The sequence below is a fragment of the Wyeomyia smithii genome, chromosome 2 (genome assembly GCF_029784165.1).
Source record: "Wyeomyia smithii strain HCP4-BCI-WySm-NY-G18 chromosome 2, ASM2978416v1, whole genome shotgun sequence".
Lineage (NCBI taxonomy): Eukaryota > Metazoa > Arthropoda > Insecta > Diptera > Culicidae > Wyeomyia > Wyeomyia smithii.
Genome location: NC_073695.1, coordinates 194143336 through 194170702, shown reverse-complemented (window position 1 = coordinate 194170702; position 27367 = coordinate 194143336). Strand labels below are relative to the sequence as shown.

Genomic DNA, 27367 nt, shown 5'->3' with positions numbered 1-27367 from the left:
GAAATCGGTAAGAATAAAAGTTGTGTACATTCTATAATAATGCAACGCGTTCATTTTTTGATTCATCAAGCAAAGCACTCGACGTTATGTGCAATAAATACATCACTCGAAAACAACACATAAACTCACTGCCGCTGAACACCGATACTGTATGCACGTATGAACACTGCTTTTTTTCGTGTTTCGATGAATCAGCTGTCAAGTTGCATGTAAAATTGATCCAGTGATCCAGCTAATGCTGGCTTCACTTATGTTGTACGTAAACGTCAGTAAACCTGTTTTTTGGATTTTTAAACTATATTTTATTTTAGATTTTCAATTTGATTACAAAATGATCTCTGTCACTGTGTCGGTGCAATCGATTTCAGGATCTGTAGAAGAGTTGTTTTATTATTATTTTAATATCAAAGATTCAATTAAACTTACCCTCAAACAAATTGTTAATCTCTGGGAAAATGAGCTGTTTGCACCTTTCGCCACCGTCACTATTTTTATTTCCTTTTATGTTTTTGACATTTGTCAATTGGAAGTGCAGCTCTAATTCAATTGTTTTAAACAGTGGTGCAAATACAAGAGATATTAATTATAATATGATGGTGATTTCCATTGAACCGCTTTCAACACAAGATCATTTCATTGGAAAGTGTTAATCATTGTGAAATCAACACTAAATCACTTCAATTTGCAGTGCGACGTGACAAATTGAGTCAAGTGCAAAAACACTTGAAGTAATCGTACCATTTATTTACAGTGTATCATCTAGTGCATTAGAGATGGAGCTACTAGAATTGTTTTTATCTTTAGGATAAGTAGGGTTAAGTTTTGGAGTGTGACCAATTTAAAGGTACATATTATTACCAATTTAAAGGTACATTATTATTAAGTAAATAATCCTATTAAAACAGGTTTTTTAAGGTCAAGATGTTTCTTGTTCAAGTAACACGCCGTAACATTTCCAACTCAGTGCCAGTGGCTTCATCATTTGGCCGTTGGTATCGTGATTTCTGGCAGCCGGCACCGGCGAACGAGCCACCGTACGATCATGTAACGCAGATTGGTGATCCGGTTCTGCGTAAAAAAGCTGATCCGGTCCCGCCCGAAATGGCAAAGTCTCCTGAAGTGCAATATTTGATAAAAAGCATGGTTAACGTGATGCGAAAGTTTAGCTGTGTAGGTTTAGCCGCACCACAGATAGGAATTTCACTGCGAATACTTGTGATGGAGTTCAAGGAGAAATTAAAGGACGAATATACGTCTGCCGAGTATAAGATTAAGGAAATGGAAACACTACCACTGACGGTGAGGTAACATTTGTACGTTTTTGTTTGTTACGTTAGTACGAAGGTTTATTTCAGGTCTTTATCAATCCCGAACTAAAAGTACTTAACTACGAGAAAAAAACTTTTCCCGAGGCATGCCAAAGCGTGCGAGGCTACTCCGGTGAGGTGGCCAGATACTCGGAAGTGTTATTACGGGGAGTGGATGAAAATGGTTCTGAAAAAGAGCTGGCGCTGAAAGGTTGGAACGCCCGGATTGCCCAGCATGAAATGGACCACTTGGATGGTATAGTCTACACGGATTTAATGAAACGAAATACATTCACGTGTACCTGTTGGCAAGCGGTAAATGAAAAACGTGGTAGGGTGAGTATATTCTTCCACAAAAAAATGATAAACTAGGCGAAGGGACTGATTTGAATTAGAAAAAAATATTGAGTTACATCGTAAATGTTTTATAGAGAAAATACCTTCAGGGAACTCTTCCAGAACAACATGGTATTACTCGAAGTTTCCTTTCCTTTAAATTATTCAGATCGATTTTGATTTGGTTATCTAACTCCATCGCCATCTACCTATTCGTGATACATGTTGCAATAATTTTATGAGTTTTGTATAAACCTCTAGACTATAAAACTGGGTAGGTATTGGTAGAGCGACGTTTTTTCGCCAAAATTTTTATTTGATAAACACTAGAGCAGCATTTTAGTTGCAATGAACGTGCTACAATGTAAAATTTAAAAATGGAAAGCTAATAGAATGTGTTATCGCTCTCTCAGTCAAAGCTGTAAATTATCTTTTAGGTACATTTCTTTCGTAAGCCTGTATTTTATATAAAGAAGTATAATTTCGAACAACTTTGTATGACAAACTTGAAGTCCTTTGGTAGTACCTAGGTAGTAGCTGTGTAAGCACAATATCAATACAATTATCAGTGAATTATTACACTAGTCAACAAGATAACAAAAAGTGAATTCCAAACTCAAACCGGAAAAAATGAAAGATTATAGCTATTCAACAATTCCTATGAGTTTTGGTGCCCCTGTGTTGACCAGTGTTATCATCGCGATGTTTTGATTTAATTTAACCCATTCACATGCATGCATTTTTTTAAACGATGAAACTTTTTAATACTGTTAGAGAACAGATCGATCTTCAATTTTTTTTGTGCCAATTGTGACCTTCAAGGTCCTTTTCGAGCTAAAAACTGATTTCTTTCCCCGGGAAAGGGTGAAAAGGTCTGAAATGCAAGATTTTTAAAGCTTGTGAATAAATTTTTGATGACAACAGAGAACGGGGCTGGGCTATTACCATACGAAAGAGAAATAAAGATTAATTTTTGCTGTAATATATTTTCCGTATTTTTACCGTTAAACATACTGATACATTTTTTTTCAAATACGCTTTGTCCAGTTATACTCTAATAAGCATCATCAGTTGATTTCTGTTTCTCTTCTACTAACTCTGTGTGTTTAGATTTCATTTTTTTTCATAATGCGGTTGTTCAATTTTTGTCACGAACAACAGTTAAAACTATATCGTAATATTTACGGGTGCATTAAGGACAATTCCTGCTAGAATTCAACAGAAATAGAACACATATGCTCGTGAAAGAAAAGTTAATATATGAGACAGTTGTTTTTATAGTAACACATAACGGCAGCTTTGAAAGTAACCGATTTCGCATGGACATGCTATTGTTTTTGGTTTCAAGATTACGCTGTAAATTGTATACTTCATACCGAAATTCCTCGTGGCTGCGCGTAATGGTCGTTTCTCTGATTTCCGTACAAAATACTTCGATAAAGGACTTTATCTGAACGTATGGTTTCTATATTTTATTTTTTCTTTGCAAGCAACTGAATTTCCATCGACTTCGGCTGTCCGTTATTTGCTTTTTGCTGTCGCTGATTTTTCCTGACATTTGTTTTAAAATTAATGAGGTAGTTATTTGTTCAAAATGTTTTGTTTTTGCTTCTGGGTGAAAGTGTTTGTGTAAATTTTCCTGCTGATGAACGTTTTGCTTTTGATGCGGTAGATTTTAATATTGTTCTTCTGTGTGTTCGCTTGTGTGTTTGTTGAATAGTAAACTATGTCCAAACTGTGGTCCTCTTTTCCACTACTTTTCTGCATTTCCTCCTAATTTTGTTTGCTGTTTGATCAAAATTTTGAGCGATGTCGTATCAGTCAATGTGATCTTTCCCAACCGAAAAAGGTGACGTAAAAACGATAACTTGAGCTGATTCAAAGCAGTTGAAAGACGCGTATTTAAACGAAAAATTGATAAGAATACGATATTAGAATTACGATCCAGTATACACTACAATATGACTAGATTTTACTTGTCATATCACCTTTCTTCGCTGACCCCTAGATACGAAACAACACCTACTACAAAAAATGCTTATGCCATTCTGGTTCGAGATTTATCTCTTTCCGCCCGTTAATCGAGAACTTGCCAGTTGCGGTATTTACGAAAGATCTCGTTACCGACGAAACAGGCAGAAGAGATGAAATTTAATTACATTAAGCTAAGTAACTTTTTTTTATGTATTTTTGCCACATTCCTTAAATTTCCTGTTTGCTACAGGGTAAATAATTTATCTAGTTCCATCAAAGATTAGAAGTATATCGTAGAAGTTTTACTTGCGATTTCATTTCGTCCCCCACTTCGGTCTTTAAATCTGTTTCATCTATTCCACGCAATTTCTAATATCGTTAATCGCAATTAAAATCATTTTGAATTATAGAATAATTAACACTAAGTTTGGATATTATAACCTTTTACTGAACATGTGTCTTATTGATATTGACGTATCTTGAGATAAATGACAACTGATTATGCAATAAAGTTGCAATCGGTCCTATTTTTCAACTCATTCCGCCTTCCCTTCATATCTATTTCATAAACCACCGAAATTCCGCTCAAATGAGCGGCTTTCTAAACGCCCGAAGCGTCAGATTCTGAATCTATATACATCTTCTACTGTAACATCGTTTTCAGCTGCAATTCCGAATTTGTGCGTTGGCCTAGACACAAAGTAGGCACTGTTCAACTGTCACTTTGTCTTAACACTATAGAAGCAACCAGTCCTTGTACTCCCTGACCTAAATAGTCTTCATAAGATTCATAAAAGTTCGGTGTATCTTTCAAATTTTATGAAAATTATCTCCACTGGCAGTCTGTACTAGCGTTTTGCGGTTTCTACTCGGTCTTCTGTACATTGTACGCCTCGCGGCTTGCATTGCATTGATGCTGCGATCTTTCTACTGACTGTGCGTAAGTATGTCGTGAAAAAAAATCAACGTAATCTATTCTTTAGATCATCGCGATCCTGTTTTTTTAATGGTTTATTTTTGCTTGCATTGATACCTGCATCGATATATGTAGTCTAATTTCCGTTTTTTTTGTTACAAACACACATACACTTCTAGTTAAATAATTATAGGCATATTCTTGTTGATTAAGTCATTCTTCTCTGTTTATTAGTTATTGAATCACTTTTACTGTTATTACTACTTGGAAAAATGTTGCGTATATTGTATCGATTTCAAGCTTTTAAGTAGGTATGTACAGCTTATATGTGTCCTGATAATCTTATCGCTCTTTTTTCGTCTTTGCTAAACTCGGATGTCTGTTGGTAGTTACATTGTTGCGTTAGTGAGATATTGTGTGAATTTTGAAAAGAAGTCAACTTTTGGGAAGAGGGGTAACATAAGCAACTTAGTGAATTACTGAGAGAGCCTATTACCCTTAGTTTTGAGTACTTCAGATTGAAACTTCGATTGGTTTTGCCGTTCATTAGTTTTTTTCTGGCTTCTAGTGAAGTTTCAATACGAGGTGTTCAATGATAAAGGTTTGTTTTGAAAACAAATCGACTATTGTCTATTCTCGCTTGCGACAAATCCGGTGTCTTCAACTTTTTTTATGTGTAAAATATGAAATGTATTGAACGAAAAAACGACTTCAAAATTTTCTCATGAAATCTAAAATAATCCTGTCGAATTGATAGGTTTTGTTTTGCAAATGGTAGACTGCTATAAAAGCAATAATCCAGTCGGTCGTCATGCATGGTTGCTCTTCAAATGTTATCGAATTTATCTCAGCAGTGCGCGCTGCGGTGTACTTCTGTATATTCTCACTAGAGTGATTGCTCAGTTGTGGCGTACGCACCGAGTGTATTAATTTTTCTGCGAGCAGCAGGAACACAGCACAGAGCAGAAGAAAATTGCTACACGCGATACACATGCTGGGCAAGAACTGAGCGGTGAATATTCACTCTGCTTTTTCCACACATTGAGGAGAATAACAAGCTTGCTCACAATCACTGACCAGAGTAACTAAAATCACCCTCTACTGTGAATGGAAATTGCTACTTTGACTTCAATGAAGTAGAGAAGGCTAAGCTGAATAAGGAAGGGCTAACACAAGCACGGATAAAAAATAATAAAAATACAAAACGCTGAAATAAATCATGTAGCGTTTGTATACCAAAAAACCTAGCCATAAATTCTGATACAGGATAAAACAATTTTTCCAACTATTTTAACAATCAATCTAAGGGAAACTAATCTAAATTAATCTGTTTTTTTTTTGTATTTTTACATCGAAGTTTTTTTTACACTTTTCCAAAGCAAGTTTTTAGGGCATAAATTATGAAGATGGAAAGGACAATAATTTGTTACTTACATAAATGTAAGGGCTTCAGGGAAAGTTAAAATTTTCCAAATTTGACTTTCGTTTGAAGTAAATTCTAACAGCATATTATTACATTACATAAGCAAAAAGATTTCCACAAAATATACCAAGAGCGTTTTCATGCCAAATGATCTGGAAATTTGCAAAAAAAAATTATCAAGTTCGTTTAGTTTGAATGAAATTTTGCACACGTATTTTGCTTACCAAATTGCGTATTTTTAACAGGAGGAATTTTTTAGATTTATGAGTAATTTTCTAAAAGCGCGTATGCCTTTCGGCATAGGTTATCATTTCAAAGCATTGTAGCTCATAAACTTTTGATTATGTAGAAAAACTGTCAGAGAGAAAATAAACATTAAATTATACACCAAATCCAAAAAAGGTTGAATTTTCTCTTCAAATTTATTTTTTCTTGAAATTTGCCATTATTTCAAAACTTTTGATGAGAAGACCTGGATTGAGAAATAAAAAAAAACAAGTTTTTACCTGAAAGTTAAGTTTAACACAATTTTACAAATTTCAATTATGTAGAGAAAAATCAAATTCCAATGATGCATTATGAATTTCAAAATGCATCCTTTTTGGGACATTTTAATTTTAAGTTTAGAAATTTTTAGTTTACTGTGAAAAATACGCTTTTCTGTAAAATATCTGTGGTTTTCCAGCAGGAAACAGAAATTAATTGAAAAATACGGTAGCAAGAAGATTGGATGAGTAATAGATCATTTGGCATAGAAACGCTCCAAACAAGCTTCACCTTCAGGACATCAAATTAGTAGATCTGTGAGAACGAGGATGTTGTGAGGAATTTTTCACTTACAAAAATAGAGGGAGTCACAGTATGCGCGTGGTATGTTAAATTTTGACGCCTGTGTATGGAGTGTTCTTTGAAACTTCTCCTCAATTTTCTGCAGGGATCATGACAAGCGATCTCGATCGTTATTACCGTTATACGAATAATATAAAAAACATTTGAGCACAGTTGTCAACATATCAACTCTCAAAAAAACATTATTAGAGAGTTAGACCAGTGTTATCATCGCGATATTTTGATTTAATTTAACCCATTCACATGCATGCATTTTTTTAAACGATGAAACTTTTTAATACTGTTAGAGAACAGATCGATCTTCAATTTTTTTTGTGCCAATTGTGACCTTCAAGGTCCTTTTCGAGCTAAAAACTGAACTGAGTTAGAAAAAATATTTTTTCGCATAACCAAAATATAAAAATTGTCAAGCCTCAATCATGACAAGCTACTTACTATATTATTGAAAATGGTCAATCCTTGTTGAAGCGCTAAATTGGATTGATCTGATTAGTCGTTAATATGATTGCTTCCCAAGCACAGTCGACAGAAACATAGACCTTGAAATTTGAATGTACTATTTGTCTGCATAAATATCGACTAAAATGGCTATCGATAGTTATCGGTAGTAGTAAAAAATCATCGATTTTTCATCCCTATATAAGAGTCTGTTCAGCCGAAGCCGCTCATAATAGTTCTAGACAGCGACAGTAGTCCTTCCTTAGATAGATAGCGCACTAGTTGCAACGGATCTCAGCATCGGTAGCAGCTTGGCTAGCTGATGCAGGGACAGCGGATACCAATGGCAGCGTATAGCGACCACAACTGTGGCATGGCTACGGACAGCGTAGCAGTTGCAGCGGGTATCAGCATCGATAGCAGCTGATGCAGTGAGGCACTTTAGTGATATGCAGTGTCTGTGCGATAGCGGGCACTAGTAAATGCATTCAATGAAAAGTTGACTCATTTTGATAACACATGAGCCGTCTAGTATGAAGTGTTAAATCAGCTTTTTTCGCATAACCGAAATTTAAAATTGTCAAGCCCCAATCATGACAAGTAACTTACTATATTATTGAAAATAGTCAATCCTTGTTGAAGCGCAAAATTCAATTGATCTGATTAGTCAACGGTCATTCACTAGAAAAAATGACTGACACACAAGCAGCCGGGTTATCTTTCTTGTAAAAGTATTCTACTTCAACCTTGCGGTCGTGGCTTTGCACACAACCCTCCTGTGATTTTTTTTCGACTCTACAATGTACCAAATAGATTAAAATTTATGCATTTTTGGTAATGGCAGATCAAATTATCCTGCATTAAAAATGAGCTTTTCATAATTTTTGTAATTCGAATGATGATTGAAAAATTGACGAAATGACGTTTAAGATGTTGATGACGTCTAAAATAATCTGTTACACGCTTTGAAATACTGTTAAAACTCAAAATTATTTAAATTTTGGATTTTTTTCATTTTTTCTCCAAAAAGGAATTTTTTATATATAAGGCATGATCATTCAAACAAAGTTGTGCTGAAGCAAAGATAACCTGAACAAGATACCTAACTTCCATATTTTTCATACATTTTGAACACGACCGATTTCCGACGGTTAGTGCTGCCATCTGATGACTTAAATTCTCATAAAATTGTCACTATGAGCAAAACCGATTTATCGTGCATAGTCCGGCATCGATCGTTGATCTGTTCAAGATTGTATATGAAAAAGGTGTAGCAGTTTGGTCATCTTGACGCTTAAGATAAAATGCAGATTAATGATATTGTCATTTTTTGCGCTTAATGCTATTGCCATATTTTTTGCACTTCAAAGTACGAAAAGAAAAGTGTGAAATTGACTGTCAGAGTGGGGGTTTATATTGAGGGGTTATATCTATTTTTAGGTCCCATTCTACCAAAACTTAAAGTTTGATATGTCGCAAGCCAGGTTTCAGAACCATTGTGCATATGGTCAGGTTCACCGGGGCACCTGATTTTTGCTTTATTAACCTCGGCAAGAGTGGAAAACTTGGCTGTATAGCGAGCTCAAAGCGGTTATCAGAAAATTTCTGATGGTACCTACGCTTAATTTTAAATGATGCGCCGATAATTCTTGATTCTTCCGGAAAGCTTCATGTTTGAGAACTAAGCATTCGTACACATTATCATATTTTTTCGTATGGCAGTACCGTACAGTCGTCCACATGGATACTGAAAAAATTGTTTCACCTTTCAGCAGTCATGTCTTGGCGTTGTAGTCAGTTGATTTTGACGTTAAGTATACATCATATTAACAGTGTATAAATTAGTTCGACTTTTGCTCACGCGCAGCGACAATCATGTCCGATGAATTCTGCAAGAGTCAGGTATCTTGTTCTAGTCATCTTTGGCTGAAGTATGTTTGAGTTGATACCAATTGTTTAAACATAATCAAATAGCATAGGTTATAAAAAAATAACGATGACTTAAAGCTTTCAGGAATGTTGTCGAATTATGTCAAAAATACTCGTGATGTTTTTTAATGCCTCAAAATATTATTCTTCAATAAGTACCAATTCTGAAAATTTTATCATATTCAGTGCATAGGTTCTTTCAATAACAACACGTATTCAATGAATTAAGTTGCTGGGTGAAAAACTTCAAATTTTTGATTTTTAGTAATCCGTTTTACGAACTCTGACTCATATGCCCGGAAAAACAGGGAAATCAAAGATAAGTTCGAGGGCTATGTAACATTTAGAAAATGGAACGTACCCAGAGGCCAGTTTTTAGCCTGAAAAACGCACTTGGAAATACTAAACCGGTGATGGTAATTTAGAAATCGAACAGAAATAAAATCATCTGTTCGCAATGTAATAATGTGAAACTTTCCTGGTAAGATTTGTTGTAGCTATCTTAACCTCACTGTGTATTTACGCATAACAGCAATAATTGATGTCAGAATAACTCCATCCAAATCAATATTTCCACAAGTGCTTACAGAATAACCGAATAGATTTGTTTCAATGGATTTCATATAAATGAAAAATTTTTTTTAAAAAGACCAATACCCATAAGAACGGATAATGCGCCTGTTACTTGCAAAGGAGCAAAAATAAAAAAGCCGAACAACGAAATATAACGAGACGTAACCAAACAACAGAAAAGCCGTGAATTAGAGGTTTATTCCAACAAAATAAAGAAAAACACAAGTCGTTTATCGAATATTTTCATCACTATTATTATTATCATTATTACTATCGTTATTACTAATAATAATGTTATTATTATTATTATCGTTACTGTCGCGTACCAGAGCTAGGGCCAGTAGCGAATTTAGAAATTAATTACAGTTTAACATTTACTACAGAACTTAATAGAACTTCAAGTATAACTAAAATATTTTACACTACTAGATATACAGCTAAAGAATCGTTACAGGCTAGCTTAAAAAAGTAAAAAAAAAACCTAAGATGTTAAGAAAGAAGCACAAATCGAACAAAAAAAAAAAACGGTTGACAGAAATCAAGTTGCACACGGCAAAATATGTTGTATTGTATAGTTGACTTTTTGTTCAAACCTTTCCTTTGCTTGCCCTTAATTTTGTTTGTTTGTTTTGTACACGCATAGTTTGTCTAAATTTTCCCTAGGGACTCTTATTATGCGCAAAAGAAAGAAAATCACACTACTACTTCAGTTTGTTCGAAATGTTCACTCGCTTCGGACGCTGCCGCCTACCGCGGCCAGATGTGGGTGGGACGTTAAAACTCTAACCAGTCGCTTACGCAAAAGTTCCTTCGAGAAGAAAACAATTTTGTTTTTTTTTTTGTTTTTCTAAACCTAAAAGTCTGCTTTTCTCGCTGCGTTTCAATTTCTTACTTTAAGAAAATCAAAAGTAATATTTTGTATAGCATTCGATATAAAAAATTAATTTAATTCAGTTGATCGTTCCATTACTTGAAATTTTAATTTAACTAAAATTTTGTTCAGTCCAAAAGTAAGCGAATACTCATTACTCAATTCTCCATTTGCTGTCGCGGTTGGCCAACAATCCTGTTTTGTCACCGTTTAGCGCGTGGAAAGGGTTTCAAGGTTGATTCGAAAATTTGTAAACTATGACGAGTGACCAGCACTCTACTCAGGTGTGATTGCTTATCCAAGAGAGAAAAAAATGCATGCATGCAGTTCGCGATGGCAGTCGGTTTTGTATTTATGCTTCGTTTTACTTTGATTACATATATGTATGTATGTGTGTGTGCTGGGTAGTTTCACTGAAACCAAATGGTATCGATTGTGTGTGTGTGTGTGTGTGTGTGTATGTGACGGTGACTTTGAACTTATTGCGATGGAGACACCTGGAACTTGACTAAAAACTATCGCTTTCCCTTCCTTATATGGCAGTGTCAAAATCATTGTTTTAGGCCTCGAAAAGAATACACTCAGTTGGTTATGTCACGCAGATCCTTTTCAGTTGACTAATGCTTCGGTTCCTTGTGAAAAAAGCGTTCGGTTAACGAAAAAAATACTGGACTGAATAGCTGAACGGATGAATAGTATCAAAAACTGACAGCAAATTGTTAACCATTCCTGTTTGCGCGCGCGTGTGTGCCACTGTGGTTTACTTATTTTCCACGTCGTTTCTATAGGTAATTTCAAAATTTCCTAGCAAGGTGGATCGTATTGCCACGTAAGTTTTGCTCATCTTTTTAATAAGTTTCGCTTGTTTTTTTTATACTGTTAAATAATCACTTAATCAGTCATTTGTTTTGGCAGTGATCTTTTTCGACAGAAATTGGTTTCTGTTGTTTTTTATTCGTTTTTCCCCCCTAACTCATAGTCAATTGCAATCAGTTAATCACAACGAAAAATGTTACCTCAATCGTCTCATCTACTACGCGTGTTTGAGTGAGTGTGTATGTGTGTTGGTTCAAGCTTAATCTCACCGTTCTCTTACTAAATATTAGACAAACAACTGTGAGACAAATGACTTTTCTATTAAATTGATTTTTTGCGGGGTTTTCTATCGATTCGCTAACTTATAATTTTCGTAACATTATTTGTTTTACACATAGACACCTAGTATTTCTCGATTGTTTCTTTTGTTTTAATGATGTTTATGATCTGCGTGGGTGCGTGTGTATGTGGTCGTTTGCTTTTCTACCATATACATCCGGTGTACTAACACATTTATTGAAGGATACACTTGTTTCACGCCACTTAAGCAATCTAACGGCTAATAACCTATACTTCAGTTTTCTGTTATTCTAGCGAAATAAAGTTCAATACACGGTAGATAAATAGTTACGAACATACGGAGGATGCAGCGCGGGACTGCGTCTGCTGGAAAGACGTTCTTGGGGCTGATTGATTACACTTGGGCTTAGGTTGATAGTATATAGTCCTTTCGCTAAAACTGATAACTAGAGGCAGCACTCATGAGAAGGGAAAACAAAAGCTCAAACACAAAAAAAGTGCGTACGCATTTTTTGCAGAATATGTATTACGCAAACCGAGCGCCAACGTGGCTCTTGTTTACTGCACCAGGATCGGTCGAACGTTGGTATTGATATGCGGTTGTACAAGTTTTTTTTCTGCTACGTTTTCTATAAAACGGAAAGGTTTGGTTAGATTGTTATGTGTTGACTGATTCTTTTTTTGGTTTGCAAGTGAATACCGCTCCGAATTATAACGTCTCGGAGTAGCGTTGTATGCATTTTTTCTGTGTATACAAAACCTCTTTATACAGTATTAGAAGTCGGCTGCGTGTCTAACAAAATATGTGTGCTTGCTATTTACAGATTATAATTGTTGTTGCCCCACTTATTCAGGAGCTCATATCTAGACACAGTTTGGTTTCGTTCTTATGTACAGTAAATTAATACCAACGTTAAGCCAATTCAAGTTGCAACAACTCGAGAAAGCCAAGTTAATTCTAAATTATCTAATTGTAGGGATTGGCACTTTTGTTATAATAGTAAAATTTTGCAGTAGTAATGGAGAAATGGTGTAAAGCAGTTGTCTTCGATTTTTTTTTGTAAATGTCAGATTATTGAAAGTGTTGAACAGAGCACATCCTTTTTGTCACCCCAATTGTATTGAATAGTGTACTAATGAAATCAAAGTATTTACATTTGTTACAATTCGAAACATTTGAATTTGGGGTTCAATGTCATTTTATAATTTTAGTTCGTCATTTAATATGACTTGTTAGATTGTTATGGTGTCTTCAGCAAAGTTGTACAATTTGATCAAAATATGAAAATTGTAATATAATTTTTTAATTTATTTTATTTTTCTCCTGAACTGTATGTTTAGCAACTTTGTCGAAAACAGTATTTCAATCAAAACGCAACATCTCTCCAACAAATTGTCCGCAATCGTGATCTTGAATGATAAATTTTTATCATAAAATGGCTCGAAACTTTATCGCAACAGGAGTTATAGTTAATTTTAAACCTTGAACGTGGTTGAGATCTTTTCAAAAGCTATGCGATTTGAATGGATATTAGCCATATGAAATCTAATGTTGTTGGTACTCATATCAAACTTTGATTACAGTCAGAGTTTTTGTTTCAGTTGTCCCCAGTTAGATCCAAAATCCTTTCTTTCAAAACGGTCGTGAACATCACTTTGGTACGAAATTTTAGTCTACGAATTATTAACAGGAAGAACCAAATTTGAATACAGTGTTACATTTAATGTATTTGTGATGCAAAAGAAAATAGTTGATAAATGTTTCAGAATTGAGACACAAAATCTTCATACTACTGCAAAATTCTACCAAACATCAACACACTCGTACTAGAAAATAAAAATCAGTACCTTTCTGTGAAGGTGTTATGCTAAGCCGATGTTGTTGAATAGGCTACTTCAAAAGTTCACGAAGCAAAAAAACAACACACATCCAGACGGCATATGTTGTTTTGCTTTCCCTTTTTACTTCCTGCTGTTGTCTGTCTGCTTACTGAGATCAAAGAATCGCTCGCCTTTCATTCGAATAATTTCGCTTTACCTAACCCTAAACTTTGCCTGCTTCTTCTTCTACAGCTCTAGTATTTGCTTGTGCGCGAAGTACGCATAAAATTATCCTAGAAAATGTATACAATTAAAAATGCGCCTTGGCGCCTTACCTGGCGCACACTAAGCGAAATTCGCCTTCGCGTTTCCGCTTTCTCAGGCTAAAAAATAGGACTACTACAACTAAACATTTAAATATTTTTTCCGCATGCCGGGGGAAATTTCACGGCGCTCTCTTCTGATTCCCCACAAGCGGTTTCTAAGCAGACCGAAAAATTTACCTAAACGTGAAATAGTCCAATCCTCGTATATCTCCATTTTAGGCAGAAGTGAAAAACAGTTAAAATATATAAACGGAAGGATCGAAATCGCTAGAGATGGCGGCAGTTATGTTTGTGTTTCGTCTTTTTTTCCTGTTGCCTAATCTTCCTTGCTCAGTAGCAAAAAAAAAAAACAAGAGCAAAGTTCTATCTCCTGAAAAACGACAACTTTGGACAAGCATTTATAGCTTTTCTCCCTAGGCGGGCCCTGGTGGTTTTGATAGATGATTTTTTTTTTGTATGTACAATTTGTTTCCCTATTTCGCAATATTTTGGTCGAGTTGGGAACCACTCGAAGAAACCATCATTATTACACTCAACTGTACACTTAGGAGAAGGATTAGGGGGTGTCGTTTTAAAAGTCCAGCTTCCTGCTCGCCGACGTTTGACCTCTGCTGGAAATGCGGCCGCGGGAAACAGCTTGCATTGCTGGTGTTGCCGTCGCTTGGCACCTTCTTAGGCAGCTTAGGGCCCTCCGGGTGCGCTTCTGCGCAAGTGAGCCGGAAATCATCAGCTGTAGTGTTGACGACGGTCCGGCCTTGGATGTTGTAGGTCAGGAAGATGTGGAGGATGAGCAACTGCTAGCACTTCCGCTGTTTCTGCAACTACTGCTGCTGTTGCTGCTTCCACTAGAGAGCAGCGATGACGATGAAGACGACAGTACCGACGAGAGGGGAGATGATGATGTTGTGTAGGAATCTTTTGAAGGTTTGCGTAATTTTTTCGGTCCCGTTCTGGAGTTGAACGGAATGGGTGTGCTCATGCTGCTACATCCACTGGACGAAAAACTGAAGCTACTGCTGCTTCGGCTACTACTGCTACTGCTGCTACAACAACTACTGCTGGTGGCGTCTGCAACCGTTTGCAGTTTAAGGTTTAGCTCATGCAGATCGGACAGAAGCTCAGCATTTGCCTTTCGGTTGGTCTTCAGTTGCGCCTCTAGCTCGAAGCGCTGGTCCGGGCTGAGCTCCTGTATCGAAATTTCTCTAGTGAGAGTTACTTCCGCCTCGGGGATCCAATCGTCGGAGATACTGTGGAGAGCAGAAATAATAATCCGTTAGGCGTTGAGTGAAATGACATGACAAAATAAAAGAAAAAGTTGTATTTGCTGTTCGCAAGGATAAATGGCAAGGAATTGTGTGTCATTGGGAGAGATTCGATATCATTTGCCTAGTGGACGGCATGAATAAAATTATATGTATGAGAAATGTTTCCAATTTTTCCAATCCTTTTTCCTTCGCAATGCAAGCAGATAAATGCACCTCAAAAAGTTTTTGAAATGCCAGCTCGGTTCGGTGATTATCTGATATGCCAATTATCACCATAATAAGAAAGCGATGTTTCTATTTTTTACCAAACCAAGCTGTCATTACTATATAAAAAATAAATTTAACGCCTTCAAGAACCCGCATGTAGTGTCCCAGCATTAATCAAAGTTTCAATTTGTTTTATGCAAAAGAACATCCCCTTTTAAGTTCCTTAAAATGCGCAAACCGGTGTGATTCGCCAAAAACCCCTTCCGGTATCGTCAACAGAAAAATCCCAGAAAAAAAGTTTCAGAGAAATTCGTTTCCCTCATTCTGATCTTTTCACAGCAAAAGACTGATTTGGTTGAATGTTGAGAATGAGATATCTTTTTATAATTCTTCTGCACACAGTTTTGGTCAGAAATGGTTTTGCTCTCGAAATTACCCTGCTGGTCTCAAGATACGATGCTCGTCTAATGAGCCAGAGACTATCGTCGTATGTCCGAAACCCGGCTCGAGAGAGATTGATAGTGTCAGCAGGACGTAAGCACTCAACTTCGAAACTGTTCTTTTTATTACTTACTACTAGTTGACTGCAAAATCTGTTTCAAATAAACAAAAAGGTCAGACTATTTTTATCACGCTTGGATGGATTCAAACTAATTTCCGAAAGTTTGATCCTGAGCCCCTTATTATTGCCTCACTACATTTAAATTCTTCTATCATTCGAAAATTGCATCGAAGCACAGTGACTGTTTTACACTCCTGTATTAATGCAATGCTTCAGCAAAAGCAAGTTGATGTGAACGTTGAGTCTATGTGAACCAAATTGTTCAATTAACCAAATCGTATAAATCCGCACTAATTGAAAATATTGCGCTGTAACCATTTTTTTATGTGTCGATTGACTCAACACAAACAAATAGGGGGGGTCATAAAAATATAACTCAAGACCTGTCAAAATTACGGTAAATACTGTTTCAAAAGTAAGTTTACAAATGTACATTGCACTAAAAGTTGAAAATGTTTCCTATAGAAAAACGTCAGACATTCTTACAACATTGGTTTTACTGTGGCGAAATTGAAGAGAAAATCACTTTGTTTGCATTAGGTTTTTTTTTCTTGGGTTGTTACTCGAAGAATTGGTTGGCAGAAAAATTCAAATCATAAAACATTGAATCCGTGATTATCTGCTTGCACGAAGAACTGCAATTAGGGTGAATCTCATCGGAGCGCACCAATGGCAGCCGGTATGCTGCTCACAACAGCAGTTGGCGGCCATATTGGCTGCCAGTTTTGTACTCCGACGATATTCATTCGAAGAATTGACGAATAATTGATTTACATGCGAAAAGCATAGGAAGTGAGTGTAGAAGTTACTTTTTTCAGCAGAGCTGGAGAACACAGGGCAAGATCGCCACTTGAAATCAGCATTGAAGATCGTCGTTTTGGAAAAGTATACGCAGTGAAGTACGCCATGTTTTTTCTGATGAGAGCTCTTGCATATAATTGAATTTTATAGCGTGACGAAAAGCATTTTTAAGTATCAAAGGAAAAGGTAATAAACTATGATATTTATATTTTATTAATTCAAATTTCCATTGCGGGGTCCTTCTTCCTAGAATTTGAAAAATTATGTGTTAAGATACAAACGTCGATGTAAGATTCGATCTATACATGATTAACGCCAGAGGAAAATTCAATCTTCCATTATCGACTGCGCTTTCAATGTGTGAGAGTTTCTGATATCAACAATCAAGGTGAGTGCCTTACAGAATTTCACTCGTCAAACAATTTTGCTATAGTGACCTAAGTTTATAAACACTATTAGACAACAAGTTATGGACTTGGCCCCGTACTACAGTCCAGTTACGAATAATTCGCTTGAAACGCGTGTTTGGAAGAATGAAAAAAAAAAGAATGAATTTGTTTGGAGAATCATTTTCGATTTTTTGTTGAAATGAACGGAAAATAATAGTGAAAAATGAAATGGTCTACGTTGCAAATATACCCTGAAATAAATATTCTCATGCTAAATGAACTCTTTCTCTCCTTACCAGATTATGAAAGTAACTGTTTGTTTACGTTAAAAATGAATTCGGGCCACACCAATTGTTTTTGGATATTCGGAAGAAAAAACTTTGAGCTTTCAGTTTTTTTAAAGCAAAGAAAAGTTCCTAGTTTTCAAATTGTTTTTTTAGTGATTAGTTCAAAGAAAAAAATCCCTGTCATTGAGGTTTTCGATGTGGCAACTTATTGGCATACTCGTTTTCGAAAGTGAATTTAACATAATTGATTTCAATGCGAGGCGACCTTGCCCTATAGGAAGAAAATAACTTTTTTTATGTCATTCGTTTCTTTGTAGTAATGTAAAAAATACAAATTTCATCATATAAGTGTAAAAATAAACAAAACATTTCGAATACACTGCAGACATAATTTTCAGTGACGTTTCGATCTCCTCTGGATTGAAGATTACCGATCAAACGGAGCGTCGGTGGAAAAACTTACGATTTTAGGTTTTTTATGTGCAAACCTAGGGTGTGTTGTCCCTTTGGTGTGGACGTTTCTAGATGTTTTCTATGGACAGATTAAGGGTTATTGTATGCAATTGTAATCAACGTTGAAGGTGATTCATTTAACAGATAGAAATGAATCGATTATATAGCCGAAACTTGTTTTACATCCTTTCTTGAATTGCAAGTGTTAAGCTTGTTAAGTTGTTCTTGTGATAAAAGATGGTAAACGTAAAATACATTCCATCGTTTCGGAAAATTCTATAGTCCTGAATCATAGGACTAATCAAGCAACTTTATGACTCAAGGCATGAATCTGCTTCTTATATACAAAACGTGCCACAATATCTGATTAAGCATTAATTGGATTGTTGCTTTTTATTTAAAACCTAGTAACAATGATCGTCACAGGGGAATGTTTCTGACAAACGCAAGTACATCCAGGCCTGCCACGGCCTAACTCTTTGCAGGATATAGTGGATCTAATAACGATAAATTAACACTTACATTTCTCTCGGGTACCACTTAACGAAAACTTCCGTTCCCGTACTGGTCGTTCGCCGTCCAGCGGCTTGTCCACGGAAGGTTACCGTGCCACGACGTGCACTGGCCACACTGCCAGCCAAAATCAGTCTATGCTGTAAGCCTTCCATCACACCAATGTCGAAGAAATCAAACCGTCGGGCTGTGATTATGAGAGAGGTAATAGTATCAATTAGAATTGCAGCCACACACGAAAGCTACTGAGTTACTTACCAGACCATGGTTGACGTCGGTATCGCAGTTTTTTACCGGTCTTCCGGAGCACTTTCGGCAGTGGTGGGTCCGAAGATCGCTTGCTGGAACCGGCGCTATCCGAATTGCTAAAGTGATTGTTGACGTGTTTTTCCAATGCCAACTGAAAAAAAAAAACATCGTTTAGCGAATCTGCGAGTTACTCCTCTGACATCATTCCGATTCTCACCTGTGACCCGAATCGCATGCCGCATTTAGCGACGATGCATTTGTGCGGTTTGGAGCCACCGTGCGACAGTACGTGCCTCTCTAGCCACCGGCGGCTACAAGACTCCTTGTTGTGTACTTTGCACCCATCCCAGAGACAAGCGAATGGTCCCGACTGGCTGTTGACGTGTTCGATCTGCAGATGGTCCAGCAACTTCGAGCTGGTGTCGAACTGGGCGTCGCAGTTGTTCCAGTAGCAGAGACCAAACAGCCGACCGTCGGAAAGACGGCGGAAACCTTTGCGTCCAAAGTTGTGATGAGCTCCATTCAGAGCCGGAAAGCGAATCGTTTTCGGCTGTGATAGGATGGGACTTTTTGCACATTCGGATCCCGGGGGAGGTGTAGCGAGGAGGTCCGTGTCGATGCTGGGTGGCGAGAGATCGATAGGCGTTGTAGACCGTTGAGATTCTGACGGAGTCGCCATCGATGATTGCTGTTCGTCCAGCGGGCTTTGGCTAGTTGAATCCTGATCGGAGGACATCGACTCTTGTGGTTGATCGTCCGGTTTGTCTGGCAGCTTGAGTTTGATTTGCTCCAGGATTAAACTTTTAGGTGACTTCTGGCTGGGAGGTAGGGAGCTGTTGTGGCTTAGATTTTCTAGCAGGCAGGTTTCAATGGTCGGCGGAAGTAATCGTAACGGAGGAGGGGATGATTGCGGTGGGCGTTCCGGAAGTTCTGGCTCGGTTGGTTCATCGTCTTTAGAATCGAATTCAGTTTCTTCTTCCGGTTCAGCAGTTGGTGAATCGGGTGATGGTGGCTCGACGGATTTGGTAATTTCTTCTTCTTTCTTCTGTGGTGAAAAATCCGGCGTTCCAGGAGAGCAGAGATCGATTGTCAGGGACTTGTCTTCGGTATCACTAGAGTTGGCTACGAAGCCGCTATCATTGCTACTTCCGCAATCCAGTGAGAGTGGATTCAACGCTGGTGGAGATTTGTTATCGATGGCTCGTTGAGTATTGATTGGTGGCCCAGGAAGAGGCAACTTTATTGCAGCAGGGATTGAGGCAGGAGCGAGTGCTGGTGGTTCCAGTGAGAGCAAGCACGGTTTCGGCAGGTCTTTTGTTGGTAGAGCAGTGGTTGATGTAGCTTTGGAGGCAACCGAGGCCGACAGAACCAGTTTGGGGACAGGCGCGGATGGTGTGACAAGTTTTGGAGGATTTGTCAAAACAGGAGCGATAGAGATCGACGGTTTATTCATCTGTACCGGGACCAATTTAGGTGGCTCCGTCGAAGAGATTGGTTTGATTGCCACTGGTGCTTTGGCAGTGCTTGTACCGGTAGTGGCCGAAGCAATGATAATTTTTTGGCTGTTCAAGGTGTTCATGATCGGCTTGGTGGTGGTAGAGAAAGTTGAGACTGTGGCGACCAGGGGAGGCGGAGAGAGTGGTTGCGTTACGGTTGTTGATCCCGAGGGTATTGTTGAGGTTGAGATCGTTATCGGGTTCGTGAGGGAGGCGGACGAACCGTTGCTGGCTAGAGCGGGGGTTTGCGGGTTAAGGAACAGGTGAGATGGAATAGGAACAAATTGTGGACCTTGGCCGAATTTGGTAGTGGCTTGTAGATTCTGTAGAACTGCTTGTGGGATATTCGCCAACAGCTGATGGAAATTGTGTTGTGCCTGAGTTTGCTGCGCCTGTTGCTGCTGTTGCTGTTGGATGATGGCAGTGATGTTTGGTAACTGAGTTGCCTGAGGTTGAGTTGGCTGCAGTGGGTGAAGTGCCGGAACATTCGCTTGTGCAGCTTGCGTGAGAGCTTGCTGTAGACTGGCGGCGGTCAATCCCGACGTTAGCATTGTTGGCAGGGCAGCTGCATTGAGGAAAATTCCTCCAGTGGGAGTCATAAACAGTTGCTGAGGTGCAAAAGCGGCTGCGGTGGCTGCATTTGTTTGCTGGAACAACTGTGCAGATGGTTGTGTATGAAGGGCAAACGTCTTACCCTGTTGTGGTTGCTGATTTGTACCGATGGTGGCAGTGGCCGATAATGGCATCGTTGCCGACAGTGCAGGCGGCTTCGAGATAAGTCCGTTCAGGTTCATGTTAACGGTGGTAGCTTCCATGGTAAGATTTTGCTGGCTGGTTGGTACTTGCTGGGCAGACGAAACAGCAACTTGCTGTTGTTGCTGTATCTGGTGCAGTTTGATTACAGCTCCATTCATGAATAGTTGTGTAGTTCCGTTGTTTAAACGAGCAGCCGTCAAACCGTGGCTTGCATTGTTCATAAGCAAGTTCGCAGACTGACTTGGACTGCTAGTTGTTGCAGAAACGGTTGTTGAAACAGTGTTCAGCTTAGTTGCCGAGGACACCGGTTGAGTAGGCACCAGATTAGGAATCTGGACCAGATTTGGCATTACAGCTGTAGTTTGCGGGTGAAACTGAAATACGGCCGATCCCAACTTCGTTGGTGTACGCGGAGGACTACTGATTGGAGATTGTTGTTGTACTGTTTGCTTAAATTGCTGCTGCTGCTGCTGCTGGGGTTGCTGCTGTGGTGGTTGTTGAGGTGTCTGTTGACTGGATTGTGGTTGCGTCGTTTGTGTTTGAGTGGACTGTTGCTGCTGCTGGGGGATACGTATTGCCGTAAGCAGAACCGTAGGTTGCTGGGACTTGACAATTTGTTCCTGCTGTTTGGTTTGACTGTTGCTGTTAGTGGCCCCCATCTGCTGCTGGTTGAAATTAACTCCCAGTTTAGGATCAGCCGTTCTCGGAGCTATTGTAATGGGCTTTTTGGGCTGTCCTACTCCGAGGCCACCTTGCGTTGAATGACTGACCTTACGGTTTACTGAAACGGTCGGTGCTATTCGCGCCGTTTTTCGCTCTACCTTCTTCAGTGAGGTTGTGGGAGAAATAGAAGTAGTAAGCGTTCGGACGTCCAAATCTGTCTGCTTTACGAGTTGTTGCTGTTGCAGGAGATTGAGATACTTCTCCAGACTTGCACTGGAGCCCTTGATCGGTGTCTTGATGATGCTCTTCTGTTGCAGAACGGTGGAAGTTGTTGTCATCAACTCGGTGGTAGTGGTGATTTCTGCTTCCGCTTCTGCCGTCGCTGTGGTCGTCGATGTCGCCGAAGCTGTGGCAGTGGTCTTCAGTGTCGTGGCTCGTCCCGCTATAGTTTTAATATTTTTCTTTAGATTATTAAAAGTGTTGGTGGTTTTCATTTGGGACTTGAAGTAACCTGTTATTTTGTTTGCGTTGCTAAGATCGGCATTTCCGTTCGGCGTGGCAGTGAAGTTTCTCGTGTTCTTGGTGATGGTTGTTGTGGTCGTGCCGGTTGAGATCTGCTGCTGTTGGTGCTGTTGTTGTTGCTGCTGCTGCTGCTGTTGGTGGTGGAGGTGGTGTTGCTGCTGATGGTTGATGCTGCTGGCGGCGACGATAGCCATCTGTGTTAGCTTTTTGGTTGTGGTGCTGCTGGTAGCAGCAGCCAAACTGGAACCTACGGCTACGAGCCCCGGTGGTCCGCTGAGATTGGTGGTGTTGGTGCCGACCGATTTATTAACTTTTTCAACACTCGTTGCTCGAATCCTTTTCGCACCGTTTGCTATGGTATTGGTGCTATTGCTTCGGGTGATGCTACCACCATGGGATGCCTCCGACTGAACCGGCTGAAGGCGTTTTAGTTTGTTTACCGGTGTAACCGTTATGGATGGTGATATGACAGAGTTAGCTGCATTACTTGCTGGCTGTGTCTGCGTATGAGTATTGACGGAAGCTGGCAGACTACTGCTGCTATTGGCTGTACTATTGCTCGTGGTGGAATTGTTACTGTTGCTATTGCTATTGGTACTCCATGGCCACTGGTGGGGTTGATATTGCTGTTTAATTGTAAGATTGGCAGCCTGCGTGTGTGGTGCCATTTTTGCACTGATGGAAGCCATTCGCAGTGAAAAGATCGCGAATGGTACGTTTGTTCGACTATGTGCGTTACTTTTGGTGTTACAGCCTGCGGCAGTCTTTGCATTGATTACTGTCCTTAACTTACGAAAGATCCGTTGCTGTGGCACATCGTCACCACTGGCGTGGGTTTCGCACGGAGATCCTGGATTAGAAGTTTCGCTGAATGTTGTACTGTTCGTACAATTTAATGTCGTGACACCACTGCAAAGAGAAACAGAGAAAAATGCAATTAATAATTTATGAAGGATATAATTATTTATTGCAATATGACAGACAAGTTTTTGAGCATTCGCTAAGCATGATAAAACACCGGAAATGCGTGGGACGTTTATAACGGGTCATCCACCGCCTACGTTCCATATTTTTTATTACTCACGTCGAGTTCTTATATTTCGGCTCGATTTGGAAGTTGTTTTATAGCGTTGACAAGCGGGAGGATTAGATGACCCATTCTGGTTTTCAGCCGTCTTTTTACGCCTATTTCTATTCTAATATTCTCAGCAGGACAGTGCGGTGAAAATTTGAATCGGCTGATTATCTTTTTTTTCTCTTCCTATGTGTGCCTTGATTCGTATGATAATTTTTTGCCATATCTGCTTTGACATCTTCACCGTACCACATTCCGATCTGGTTTACCGGTTAATTTCGAAGCAGGAACCGGATTGCGAAGCTGTTGTGGAGTTGTTTAAATTTAGACGAACGTGTAAACTAGATGCCATAATAATAGTAAATCAGCGAGACACGCCATTCATGCCAGCGGTGGTGTAAGGTCGTAAATAGGCTGACGAAGTGGCCGGAAAAAGCGGTACAGATGAGCGATGACCGTCAGTTGAAACTCGAGCGGAATAATAAAGATTTGAAACTATTTTTTGTGTACTTTTGATTCAAAAGCACGCTCGGCTTATTATATAACAGTCATCAAATGGCTTGTTTTTTTGTAATAATTTTATTATACCAAAAAATGCTTGAATGCGTGTCGTCATTGCTGAGAAAATCGAAAACATTCATTAGAGAATCAAACACAGTAACAGTTACAAAGATTATTTTTTTAACATATCAAAAATCATAAAATTCACCAGAGCTCTAATAGTTAGGAAATAGATGAAATCTGGACACAGAAAAAATGCTTGAAAACTATAGTAAAACAAATAGTGCTAAGCTTGAAGTTTAAAATTCATCACAAACTGAAAAAAAAATCCAGGGAATGATAATTCTCCATAGAATTTTTTTCCTGCTGTAGAGCCAGAACACGACTGCGTCCATTAATTAGGAGTATTGTAGTATGACCCATATTTGATTTGGTATTGGTCCCAGTTAGGATCGACTGGTTTTATGAAGTCTAATACCTTACCAGGATCACAATTCCGGGCACCCAGTATGACTTCGTTCCTACTGGTTAATTGTCTCAAAGAACGAATGCATTCCCACTCTAGCCTCGAACTACATCTAAAAGCTTGAAGTGCATTTGAAGCTGTTTGACTGTCAGAATATATGCAGATTTTTGCAAATCTGTATTTCCTTGTTAAACAAATATTTTCGCACTCAACAAAGGCATGGATTTCTGCTTGAAAAACCGTTGGACTGTGTCCCATTGATATAGTTCTGCTGATTCCAGGGCCAAACACCCCGGCTCCAGTATTTTCAACCATTTTAGACCCTAAAGTATAAAACAGCAGACTCGGGCCTCCTGACTCTCATTCATAGCGGCTTAATTTAACTTCTTTGAAGTTCATAGTTTACCTTCGATGTCATCCAATCTTCTATGTTTCTAACATCGGAGTATAGTCCGAGTTCCTTAGGGATCCTTAAATGTCCTACCAGGTCATCATCTAAAATATTGTTATAACGTTTTAATTGCAGAGCACTTTTTGCAGCCTGCTGCTTTACACACATGTGTAAGGTTAGCACATAGAGAAGGGCTTCTAAAACTTCGCTTGAGCGTTTACCTCGGTAATTTTAGGCCATCATATAAGTGAGGCGTATGTGATTTTCGGTCGAATAATTGTCGAATAAGCGTGGACTGTTTTGGGTCGTAGACCTCATGTTTTCCCCACAGTTCTGCTACAAACCTATAGGGCATTTGTACCCTCAGTGATAACCTTGTCTCGCTGGGAATTCCAATTCAGTTTGTTATCCATAGTTACACCGAGGTATTTAACTTCTTCTGCAAACTGAATTTAAACTCCATCTCAAGTAAGCTGTTTGAGTTTTTAACTTTTTATTAGAAGGTACTACAACAGTTTTAAAAATTTACATTTAAACCCTCTTTTCTACATACCAATTCAATATTAGCTTGAGCGCAGTTTGTAACCGATTAGAAATCGTGTCATCAAACTTCTCACGACCTATTATGGCTAGATCGTCTGCGTAGCCAATCACCTCATACCCTAGTTCTGCTAGCCTTTTACGAAGTTGATCTACAACTAAGGACCACAACAAGGACGAAAGCACTCCTCCTTGAGGACACCCTTTTATCAATCTGATATTTAGTTGCACACATCCAAGATCAGCAGAGATTTCTCGGTCTTTTAGCAGCGCTGTTATCCATTCAATAATACTGTTATCCAGGAGTCTTGCTTGCCATTGTGGAACGCATTGAGCTATGGGATGCATTATCAAATGCTACTTCAATATCAAGAAAAGCAACCAAAGTTGTTTCTTTGGCTTGAAGCGATTTCTCGATATTACTAACTAGTGATTGTAGCGCCGTTCAGAGTTCGTAAAAAGTGACAGAACTGTGTGAAGGCGAATAATAAAAGCATCCAGAGTACAATAATTCCAACTTTTTGATTCTATTCTATCCCTCATACAGCATGCTCTGACAAAAAATTTTACCGTGCCGATAGCGATGTGAATCTCTCGTTCGTTCAAATATCAACTTCTTTGCGCTTGCTTGACTGAAATCTCTGTTCAAAATTCCCAATTCCTGGTGCCGAAATAACTATTAGCCATTGGTTTCTTGTAAACTCAATGCTTGCTGTAGCCTGAGGAAATTAAATAGGCGCTATAAGTTTGATGTCATTCATTACTTTCTTGAACGAATGAATGGCGAAGCATGACAAAAAAGTAACACCAGCCGAATCAGTAAAACGTTAAGTTTGGAGTAAGGCCGTTTACATTCTGGCACGTTCTGCGTTGCGGAGGCGATTCGCCTTGCCGTGGGGTAATGTACAGCGCTAAGTAGAGCTGTAAATTAACCCGCGGCAAGGCGTACCGTCTTCGCAACCCAGAACGCGCCAGTATGTAAACGGCCTAAGAGTAACTAACTAGGCTTAATTCAGTATCACTGCAAAGGGTAAGAGTGAGTGCACTATTAGCTTCATTTCAGGTGTATTCCAAGCATTCAATGTGAGATTTCGGAGCTCTGGCGCCGTTATTGTAGATTTACCTGATTGGTACGAAAATATTTTTACTCGATGGTGACTTCACAAAGCTTGTTGACTTAACAAAGTCGTCCAAAAAATTTTCCATAGTCTTTAAAAGAACAGAGGAAAGACTAATGGGTCTAAAAGCTTTAGGAGTCGGTTTTTTCTCTTTTTCGCACTTTTGGAATGAAGACAAATCGAATCTGTTTCCTGGTTACTAGTATGTAACTCATGGTAACACTGGCTCGGAAAAGCTCAGTTAACTGAGGAATAAGAACTGAGGAGTGAAGCTGGAAAGATTCCGTCCTTTCCAGCAGATTTGTATGGTTGAAAAGAAATTAGAGCCCATTCAACAATAGTAGGCGTAAAGATTCCGCAGGATTCAGGATAGGCATCTGTCTGTTGACCATCTGAGTCCTGTACTTCAGCAGAAAATGAGTTCTCATCATTGAGAAGAGCAAGAGGAGCAAAACAGGGACAGATGAGCATCATGAGCGACGAACAAGCTGTGGAGCCACCTACTCAGGAAGAGGTTTAATAGGCGATTAGTGAGCTGAGAAACGGCAAGACTCTTTCCTGCGGCTGTACTATCCGACCCACCAGATCATACTCAGCATCAGGGTGGATGAACAAATGCCGATGAATTCGTTTATCTTGGTACGCTTCTGAGCCGTTAATTGAAACGACGAACTGCAGCTGCCAACAGAGCCATCTACAGCCTACGTAACTAGCTGAGGTCTTGTAGATTGAAAATTCGCACAAAACTAGCGCTGTATGGGACGCTGAACCTCCCGGTTGCTCTTTACGAACATGAAGCATGAACGCTGAAGGAGACTGATCGATCTTTTGAGCGTAAAGTTCTGCGACCGATACTTGGCGGTAAAATGGAGGGTGGAGTGTGGCGCAGACGCATGAATCACGAGTTGTATATATATATAGTGAAGGTATTACACACGGGGACGGGACACGAGGCATATGGACGCTAGGCATATGGATGTTAGGCATAGTATGCTAGGCATACAGACGCGAGGCATAATGGATGTGAGGCATAATGGATACGAGGCATACTGCCACAAGGCATAACGGACGCGAGGCCGAATGGACGCGAGGCCGAATGGACGCGAGGCCGAATGGACGCGAGGCCGAATGGACGCGAGGCTGATTGGACGCGAGGCCGAATGGACGCGAGGCCGAATGGACGCAAGGCCGAATGGACGCGAGGCCGAATGCGATGTTGCACGATCGCATGAGA

At 39.1% G+C, this 27367-nt stretch overlaps 2 protein-coding genes across 6 annotated transcripts in view; one reads left to right on the top strand and one right to left on the bottom strand.

Moving 5' to 3' along the window:
• Window positions 1–399: 399 nt before the first annotated feature.
• Window positions 400–2869, top strand: LOC129724077 (peptide deformylase, mitochondrial-like). Of its 3 annotated transcripts, XM_055678686.1 has the most exons (4): window positions 401–687; window positions 752–844; window positions 906–1299; window positions 1356–2869. In XM_055678686.1, exons 3-4 carry the CDS (start codon window positions 922–924, stop codon window positions 1677–1679), a joined length of 702 nt encoding a protein of 233 aa, XP_055534661.1. In that variant the 5' UTR covers window positions 401–687; window positions 752–844; window positions 906–921; the 3' UTR covers window positions 1680–2869. The 3 variants fall into 3 exon arrangements, with proteins under 3 accessions (XP_055534662.1, XP_055534661.1, XP_055534663.1); XM_055678687.1 differs by having other exon boundaries at window positions 400–844; window positions 916–1299; XM_055678688.1 differs by lacking the exons at window positions 401–687; window positions 752–844 and adding an exon at window positions 850–868.
• The window catches only part of LOC129724075 (zinc finger protein jing homolog), a 283694-nt gene continuing 258936 nt past the window's right edge, over window positions 2610–27367 (bottom strand). For 2 of the 3 annotated variants that reach the window (XM_055678683.1, XM_055678682.1), the window contains exons 2-6: window positions 22032–22951; window positions 18823–21962; window positions 18615–18756; window positions 18366–18543; window positions 2610–15126 (exon numbers count right to left, since the gene is read on the bottom strand). In XM_055678683.1, coding sequence (XP_055534658.1) covers window positions 14649–15126; window positions 18366–18543; window positions 18615–18756; window positions 18823–21962; window positions 22032–22731 — 4638 coding nt within the window. In that variant the 5' untranslated portion in view covers window positions 22732–22951 and the 3' untranslated portion in view covers window positions 2610–14648. Of the gene's footprint in view, window positions 15127–18365; window positions 18544–18614; window positions 18757–18822; window positions 22952–27367 lie in introns of all 3 variants that reach the window. The other variant, XM_055678681.1, reaches the window with a different exon arrangement.